The 10,124-nt window shown below is 31.6% G+C and overlaps 1 protein-coding gene across 1 annotated transcript; it reads left to right on the top strand.

Annotated features, from left to right (window-relative positions):
- Positions 1-2,542: 2,542 nt before the first annotated feature.
- LOC21402729 lies at positions 2,543-5,397 on the top strand. Its single transcript, XM_024172189.1, has 5 exons — positions 2,543-2,820; positions 3,198-3,266; positions 3,416-3,498; positions 3,696-3,895; positions 5,077-5,397. Exons 1-5 carry the CDS (start codon positions 2,648-2,650, stop codon positions 5,188-5,190), a joined length of 639 nt encoding a protein of 212 aa, XP_024027957.1. The 5' UTR covers positions 2,543-2,647; the 3' UTR covers positions 5,191-5,397.
- The last annotated feature ends 4,727 nt before the right edge of the window (positions 5,398-10,124 follow it).

The raw sequence follows: 10,124 nt of genomic DNA, 5'->3' as shown, positions 1-10,124 counted from the left end.
TCATTTTGACGATGGCCTTTCTTTCCATAAAAAAAAAAAAAAACAATTTCCAGAAAATTTCTTTTGGCCATTACCGGGCTTTTTGAACTTCTTGTCATTATTGACTTTGAAGTTCTTGAAAAACTTACTAGCTTCAGCAACATTAACCTTAGAAGAATCTATAATCTTGCCATTGGGATCACGAGACTTAGTCTCTTCTTCGATCCTCAAGTGTTTTTGTAATTCCTCTAAAGTTATGTCATCTCTCCTATGAAGGAGTTTCTTTCTATAACCATTCCAACTTTGAGGCAATTTAGCAATAATTGCCCCCACTTGGAATGATTCAGAAATTTCAACTTTCAATTCATGAAGCTTAGTAACAATGACTTGCAATTCATGTATTTGATCTAGAACGGACTTGTTATCAACCATGACAAATTCAATATATTTCAAGATGAGAAATTTATCTGTACCTTCCTTCTCAGTTTTATACTTGTATTTGAGAGCGTTCCAAATCTCCACCGAAGACTCCATCGAGTTGTAGAGATCGTAGAGCCTGAGAATGTTGAGAATATGACCCCGGCACATGACTTCATCATCTTCACGCTTCTTCCTTGCAGCCTTCAAGTCTTCGGAATCATCCTCCATCGGTTTCGGAAGAGGCTCCAACTTCGGATTAAGCACATAGGCAATCTTGAGCACAGTGAGAAGAAAGAACAACTTTCCTTTCCAGCGGGTGAAATTGGTATTGTCAAATCTATCGAGTTGGACATTCGGATTGAGGAAATACGTCATATTCTTTTCAACCTCCATTGCAGCAAGTTAAAACCTTAAAGATTATTAGAGAATTTGAGTGTAGAGGGTGAAAAGAATGCAGAAAATAAGAGAGGGTTTGAGGCGTATAGGAATACTTTCCCTTAAGGTTTTATTTGCCTTCATTTCTCAAAGTTTATTAATGAGTTTTAATGATAAATTACCCCCAAGATACAACAAACTTTTGAACACAATATGTAGCAATAATATTGAGTTCCAGAACATGAATTAAGTCTGTAAATTTTCTGGATAATTAATAAAGACAGAGGTGTCATTTCATGAATGAATGCATCCTCTTTAAACATTACAACCATTCACATAAAGTTACATTTTCAATATAAAGGTATATTTTCATGGATTAATACACCTATTACAATAGTTATATCTATTGTTAATTGGTGTTCAGATATTATGAAAACATATCACCAATGGATGTAATAGTTCGAAACGTTTTAGATCACATAAACTCATGAAAACATTATTTTCTGCATAATTTCCGTTGCAGCGGATGTTTTCCTGTTGCAGCCGCAAACGGACCCGAGACATGCAAACATTTTGACTGCAGCCAAAATATTTCAGCTGCAGCCGGTTTGGCCGAATCAAAGCAGTTTGTCTACTGCAACTTTTTGAAGTCCCTTTAACACGAATTTTCATGTTTTAATACTCAAACAACTTGTGATCTTGATCAAGACATATTATAATCTCTCTAACATCTAGTAGCTCCAATCCCCTTTGTAATTTGTTTTTGTTTTTTGTTTATTGTTTTTATAAGCACGTGATTTTTTTGTTATTTTAAATTGCCTCCTTTCAAAATTGCGCAAATGATTGGCATACTGCAATAGATTTTTCTAACATTATACATTGTTTGGAGTGAATTTGTCAAGATTTACGGTTTTTGAGGATTAATTGATAACATAAAGAATTAAAAGAGTGGCAAAGAGTTTGCTAAATCACAAAGTACTGTTGATATATTTAGACGAAAATATATTTTATATGCAGGGGAAAGAAAAACTTTAAGCGTAGCTAAAACTAATGCACTACAGACGTGGTATATTTTGCTTAATGAGACAACTATATCAACTTGTTTCGAGGCTGCTTCTCAATTTTATTTTTCTATCCTTGTCAGCAATTACTTGCTAAAACCACCCTCTCCAAACGGGTTTTTAAGGATAAAGCCAACCAAGCTGCTGATGACATAAAAATTCTTGCTGTATAAGGGGACGTTTCGTTCATGGATTCATAATTATGATTTAGAACCATTTTCATTTTACGTGTGTTTTTTATAAGAGAAAAATACTGTAAAGAATCATGATTCGTGATTCAAAATTAATAACGAATACAGGAAACAAACATCTCTTAAATTATTAAATCGTAATATTGCCACAAAATCCCAGAAATTTCATGGAAATTAGAAAAATATAGCTAAAATTTACACGTTGGCTTATAGAGATAACTAAGAAATATTCGACGTTGACTGTTAGATATAAGAACCATTTGCCATACGCATCAATTAGGCTTTTTCTATGCATTAACCTTTTCTCTTCGGTCAGTTTTGACTTTTACCTAATCCGCTACACAAACATACAAGACTTTTTTTTGGTCGTTCAAATATTTGCTTGGTGACCAATTAATTTTCCTAGTTTCGCAATTAATGTATTCTCATTGGTGCGTATCATACACACAAACAGGCCCTATATATAAATATTCTACGCGAGGTCTTCTATCTTCATAGTAAATTACCTCTCAAAAAACAAGCAAATTTTCTCTTTATAAGAAAATAATTGATCACTAAGATAAAAATCCATTTCCGGATATTCTTCGGAAAAGAGATCGATCAAGTTTTCGACGATAAACAATGCTGAAATTGACATGGACAGTTCCTTGCAGCTCGTTTAGCAACCAAGGAATTTCTGGAAAGCGTAGAGGAGTTCCAGCTTCTCATGTAGCAACAAAATCCCACAAAGGTTTAAGCACTGCAAACCAGCTGGGGTTTTTGTTGTCTCTACGGAATAGAAGCAACTCAAAGATGTAAATTTTTTTTTTTTTTTTTGGTTCTTTTTTGGCTAGAAAAGTGTTAGTCTCTTAAATTAAGTTTTTGTTTCTTCTTCTTCTTCTTGATTATTATTAGATATGATAGGATTTTGCCACTCTGATAAAGGTTTTCTCTTCCTGAAATATGTGTTATTTATATATGCACATGCATGACTAATACGGATCGTTACATGTTGATTTTCTTCTAATTAGTTTTACTTTATATGCTTTTCTATCGCTCCACCAAATCATTTTCATATTCCGGGAATAAATGAAGATTTCGTCTCTAAACTCTAGTTTTCTAAAATGATTAGTCTCTAACTGGTCAATTTTTTTAGCTAATTGTTTTATTTTTTTTTTTTCAATTATTCAAGATGCAGGGATAAGTTTGTCTGCAACTGTGTTGAACCAGGCGCTTCAGGTGGAGGTCCTTGGAATTCTTGGTAAGTTACAATCTAAATGATTGATTTAGTTTTTATCAAAAAAAAATATATATTTAACATTATAAATTAATATTTATGATAAGAAGCTAACTATATATATATATATATATATATATATATGTCTTGCGTATAATGGTATAATTGAACAGGCAAGGTTGGATTTTGGGAGTGGTGGTAACTCTGATTCTCCCTCTCTGCAGCGGTAAATGGGGGAACTTTTTAACAATTAAAAGTAAGTAAAACTATGCTTATTAGCTGATCATATTAGTACATAAATAATTGTTACAACTTTATAATTAAGCCTCCAGTTTATCAGACTTACATATAGATTTGCATACATATATGCATAAATACATGTATGTAATACGTCGTTTTAAGTAATGTGATAATCTGAAGATCGATTTTAAAGAAATGTCTTTAATTTTTCAGATAAGATAGACAGGGTTGTAGAGACAGCTGAAGCTGTGGCTGAGGCTGTAGAACATGTGGCCGAGAAAGTGGAGGAGATCGCCGACGATATCGGAAATAAACTTCCGAATGGAAAGCTTAAGGATGCATTGGATGTTATTGAAACGATAGCCAAAGAAACAGCCAAGGACGCTCACAATGTAGACGAGTTCATTGAAAAGGTTTTTACTTACTCTTAATTTCCGAGTTATTGCCACATTAATTACTCTTACAAAAGTAATTATAATTTAGATTTAACTAAATATATATCCTCATATAATACAGCATGGTTTGTGGACAATAAAAATGTCTTCAAAAAAATGTTTAGTTGATAGATTTAGAATCATGATTCAGAATTATTTTTAATTTACGTGTATTTTTTATAAAAAAAAATATTATAACAAATTACGAATTATGATCCAAACCATAACACGAATCTTTCAATCAAACGTTCCCTTCTAGATTTTGTTTTGGTTATCTTTCCTTTCGCATTGAATATAAGTTAAGACTTGTTTATTAATTTCCTTGTAGTCAAAACAACTTGTTTGACAAGTTGATTTATTTTAAAGTAGACTCTACGCGGTAGGTAATCATGTCTGACTAATTTATCTAGCTGTAAAAAGAGGAAAAGAAAAGAGATCATATAGGAAAAATCATTTATAATTAGTCAATGGAGGCCTCTTAGTCAATAACCTATAAATATTATCTAGAGGCTCGTGAGTTAAGGAAAGATAATTGTTTGTGTGTGGGTCATGCATTTTGAATCAAACGTTTTTACAGCCAGCAGATCTTGAAAAAATAAATGACATGTAGTTAAAATCTATATTAAAAATTATTTATTTTTTCTTATTGTTTTGTTTTGATATGATTTTAACGGGATTCAACGCTCAAAAATAGAAATTAATAATATTTTACACATTTGTCCCTTAAACTTGTACAGTAATTTGTCTCTTGAACTTTTTATTTTGATAAGTTGTCTTCTTAATTCATAAAATTATTCTAATATTTTTAATTTTGACAATGATTGTGTTAAATTAGTGTCAAAAAACACGTTCAACGAAAAATTTTAATATCTCATTTCAAATATAATATAAATATTTCAATTTCTCAACTTTTAATCACTAAAATCTAACAAAAAAAGTAAATTTAATAAAATTGAACACATTGTAATAATTTTACAAGTTCAAGAATTAATTGTCAAAATTAAAAGTTTGAATGATAATTTGCTAAACTAAAATAAGTTCTCGATTTCCCCTTTAGCAAGTTTTAAGCACCCATATAAATAGTATTATAATGGCTTAGTAATGGATCTATATCTGCTACTAATTATTAATTTTTTTTTTTTTTTGGTCTAAAAACGTAGGTGGAAGAAGCGGAAGACAAGATGGAATCTCTTCTTGAACCAGTGTTGGAGCATCAAGCCGAGATAAAAGAGACAAAAAGTTTAGATCAACCAAATGATACGACAACAACGTAAACAATAAAATTTCCACCCTCGAAAAAGCATGTTTCATGAGGACAAAGTACTTCTAATATCTTTAAGCTTCAACCAAAAATCCATGATGTAGTATTTATGATTTGTTACATATTCATTTCATTCTTTTTATGTGTCACACTGTAATAGTAAGAAACATAACGGTTAAACCAATGTTTCTACTAAATAACATGAAATTTATTTTGTTTTCTTTTCTTTCTTTCTTTCCAATGGCGTGCACGTAACTTTACATAAGATTGAGCTTCACAAAAATAAATCTTGACTCTTCCAAAACGGCTTCTACCTCTAGTGTAGGTCTTTTTCATTGATATAAATACAATAATGAACATGTTTTTTTATATCAACTGTTGCATACTTTAAATCTTTTGGATAAGTACAGGTCTAAAAAAGAAAACCATATAAAATCTGAGTAGACGAAACTTATCACCACAACATAAATGAGATGTATATAAGTGGACATATATTTTTATTTAGGCTTCGGCGAGTCACAAATGAATGATGCTGAAGTGGAATTGTGTTTTTTAAATTAATAACAAATTGCTAGGCAATTATGGTGGAACGACAAAGTAAGTGGGTGGGATTGCAGGGGAACAATGTGGGATGTACGTAGTAACAAGCTGGGTTTGTATCACTGTTTGAACGAACTGAGATCGTCTGTGCAAAGAAAGATGTTCCAATTCTTATCCAACTAATTTTATAATGCAGGGCCACGATATTGTTTCAATCACTTAACCGAGGAGTATAAGCAAACATCAGCTACTTTGCATTTTTTATAGAGAGGGAGAGAGAAGCAAGTGGTTTTGGTTTGTCTTCATGATTCAGAAGCACAAAAATGAAGTTATTATAGGCCCGTTTAGTTCACTAATTCGAGTTTTTAATTCGCGTTGATATGTGACTTTATATGAGAGTTTTTTACTGTAGTAAAAAAATTAGATGTGACTGTTTCTGAAAGTTTTTTACTGTAACAAAACTCGAATTTTAAATTCGAATCGGTTAAATAAACGGAGTCTTACTTGATCAACGCTCTCAAAAAGAGATGCTTGGTATGAGCCTTGGTAATTTCTTAATCGTCAACCGCTAATGCAGCCCACGAATTTTGTTAAAACAACAAAGCCTCAATCTTCCTCTACTAACCTCCAGATCTTTTCATAATTAAAAGGTTTGATAATAAAAATTTAAAAAAAAAAAAAAAAAAAAAAAAAAAAAAAAAAAAACAAGTCAACGAACTTGTTTTCTGGAAAAGTTCGCTTTTTCGTTTAAGAAAACAAAAGTTGTTTAAATAAATGTTACCAAACCAGCTCTTAACAATCAAAAAGTACTTTTTATGCAATTAAAAATCCACTGTCATGTAAAATATATGTACTAAAATTATATAAGTGTTACATTTGCAGCAAATATATATATATATATATATATCAGTGTCACATGCAAACGCGCTACCAAAGTGCCCTAGACGCCGTCAGTTTGGTGCCAACCGATACAAAGTAATTGTACTAGGTGAATTTATATCAGTCGTGAGAGACAAAAAATTCTCCAATAAAATTGTATTAATTCATCCTAGAGAAATGTGTAGCTATCAATGATGTGTATGATTTAAGATCCAATGATTATTATTTATATTTATAATTATTAACACTTATTTGTGCTAGTATAAAATCAAAGAATATATGAATTACAAGGACCTTTAAATGAAAATTCTAAGGTTGTTTATAATCATAACAATTTTCTGTTACACAAATTACAAGGGACTTTAAAAGGTTGTCCATTATATTCATAATTAGAGTTAGGTTATAAATTTCATTTAACCTCTCTAATTGCATTTTTTTTTTCTCTTAGTTCCGTTAATTCTACCTATTATTTAGGATCCTATCATAAATATAAAGAGATTTATTTAATATCTAATATCCAATAGGTTTACGATCCCATTTACCTAAATACTGAAATAATACTTATGGGACTACTGTTTTGCTTCTTAGCAAAGTTGGGCATTCCAATTAATCTATGAAGTAATGTTTAAAGTTGTTAGGTATTTTTATTAGTTGGCAATTTATTGGCAATCTTATAAAACTTCAAAAAACAAGTTCAAGAAGATTTCATATTGCAGAAGAAGAATCAGAATCAGATTTGGAGAGATAAGGATAAGGCCTTAATCAAAGGAATATAATGCATTGGTTATTTGAATTTAAATGGGAGATAAAGCTTGCATGAAGATCAAGGTGTTTTCGGATTCGAATTCTTGGCTTCATCCGATTATTGGAGATTTGAAATTTGAATGGCTTATTATATATATATATATTGCATTCACGTGAGCTATATAAAGAAGATTAAAGCTTGAGCTGCACATGTGATTGGAACTTGAAATTTGACTTGGTCAAAGAAAATTCAAATATAACTTGCTATAACGAAAGATAAGGCATTCGGAGATCAAGTGTTATCTTGCATCAAGGAAAATTAATTCGGATTTGAAGGTTTGATGGATAAGTTGAATTGGAGATTGAGAAGATAATGTGAAGATATTTTGGAGCCTATCTAGGAGAGAGAATCATGGAGATAATAGAGATCTTATCGAGAATGTATTTGAATGAGATTCTCTTGACTTTATTTAAAGGTTTTGTTTCAGAGTATATGAGATACGATTTTAATAGAACATCTCCAAAGGAAAAGTCTGTAAATTTGAGAGCTTATTACTGAGAAAATATTCAGAGAGACGTCTGTGAATTTTTATGAGTTATTGAGATCATCCTTTGGGAGAGGGATTTGTTGCTTTCAGGAGGAAGCTCTGCCGGTCGAAGGGAGTTCGTCAGGTGAATAAAAGACGTGTGGTGCACGCTAAACAATCACTGTGGAGATACATCACAGCGGCGTCATTGTCTAGGAGGGAGTCCTTAAGTGAATAAGTTCATCCGGTGTCTGTAATTTCTGGAACATAGTGAAACTGTTTACTGTCTGGGCGTGGCCTCGCAGATGTAGGTGTGCGCACCGAACTGCGATATCATATTGTGTGTTCCTTTACTTTCTGTACTTTATTCTGCTTGAGAAACTGAACGTAATTAACCCGGTTCTTAATTAATCAAGCCGTGTTCCAAATAGTGTTCCAACATCATCTGGAACACTAAACGTAACATCAAATCTAACAAAAGTTATCCATAATATTACATCACCAACTTATGGAGTTATTGTATCAGTTAAAAATTCATCTCAATCGCTAGCAAAGCAGAAGACACATTAAATAGATATATGTAAGTTTACTAACCACTCAGGATTAATGTAAATCCCTATTAAATGGTCAAGTTTACTAGCTCTGATGTAACTTTACGCTGAAGAAAGGACGTGCGTGATCTAGCTGACTTTGTGTTGAAGAAGTATGCCAAATATCCGGAGTGCTACTACACTAATGGCATGTTTACTTATCCATAATCGGAGTGGACATGAATTAGAGTGGACAGGATTCGGAGTAGACATGAATCGGAGTGGACAGGATTCGGAGTGGACAGGATTCGGAGTGGATAGGAATCGGAGTCAAAATAAGTTGTTTACTTAGGTTACAAGAAACGGAGTCAGAATCAGTCCTAATTCCATTCATGCGTTTATTTTCACCCAGAATCGGAATAAACTGTTATAAATTTACTTTCCTAGCCTTCTAGTAGATTTTTGTGTGTTGAACTTTAAAAAAATAAATAAATTGTATATTATGCTAACTATCTTAATATTAAGATAACTAATTAGTAATTAGATTTTTTTTAATCACACATAGATTTTTTTTAATTAGTAATTAAAAATTGTATTGGTCTGGATCTCCACGAATCCTTGAAATGATGTTGTGTAATCAAGGGACAAAACATGGTTTGATCACATATTCAACAAATAAACACAAAAAAAATAAAAATAAAAAAATAAACTTGCAATTCAATAAAAAAGAACCACACTGATTTATGTTATTGACTTACCTTGAAGAGAAGAGGGATGCTATTGGTTGTTGTGGATGCAATGTTGTGTTTTGAAGAGAAGAAAATATCAGAGAAAGTGAGCAATGAGATACGAGAGGCGTGAAAGTAAATTAGAGCATTTTCAAGTTTTTACTTTTTACTTTTCTATTCACAAATTTGTTAGTAGAACTAAGTGTAAAATCATAATTCACATTTACTATTAGGATTGAGAGTGTCAATCGGTGGAGGGTGGGAGGAGTGCCAATCCCATTCTTCAACCCAAATTGGTGTGAGACTCACACATTCTCACTCTCATTCTAAGATAAAAATGGGTAAGTAAACATGGGATTTATTTCAATTCTCAATTTTCATTCCCCACTCATAGTAAGTAAACATGTCATAGATTCAAACACGAAGTCGTGATGAAGAGGAGCACTAATGTTAGGGTAGGTGCACTCAAAGCATATTTGTATTTTTTTTTTCTCTGACGTTATTTTGGAATAAAGTTTTATACAATTATACATATCTTAATGATTAATATAATAAATTGTGTTATTATATGAGCAAATGCAATAAGGATCCATGACTAAAATAAATCATTTAATTAGTTCACAATTGGTAATAAAGTTGAGCATTTTAATTACATAAGATTGTAGGGTTTTCTATTTTCATATTGGATGTCTTAAAAATATATATTTATGTCTTATTAGTTTAGAGAGAGGAAGAGATTGTTAGAAATAATGTCTTGAAAAAAAAAATACGTTTATGTATGGTTATTGACATTTATTTTTACTTAACTCATTTATTCGGGGCCTATCGTGCTTTAGGGTCGGGTTGAGCCGGTCTGATTTGGAATTTGCATTCGAGTCGTTCGAACTTTCACTTCTACATAAATCGGTCTTAAAAAGACTTTAAAATGGATAAGCTGGAACAATCTTTCTTTTACTTTTTTATTTCTTGCTGAAAAACTGAATTTATTGATAGACAGGT

The sequence above is a fragment of the Morus notabilis genome, unplaced genomic scaffold (genome assembly GCF_000414095.1).
Source record: "Morus notabilis unplaced genomic scaffold, ASM41409v2 Scaffold62, whole genome shotgun sequence".
Lineage (NCBI taxonomy): Eukaryota > Viridiplantae > Streptophyta > Magnoliopsida > Rosales > Moraceae > Morus > Morus notabilis.
Note: the sequence above shows the minus strand (reverse complement) of the source record. Positions and strands in the feature narration are given on the sequence as shown.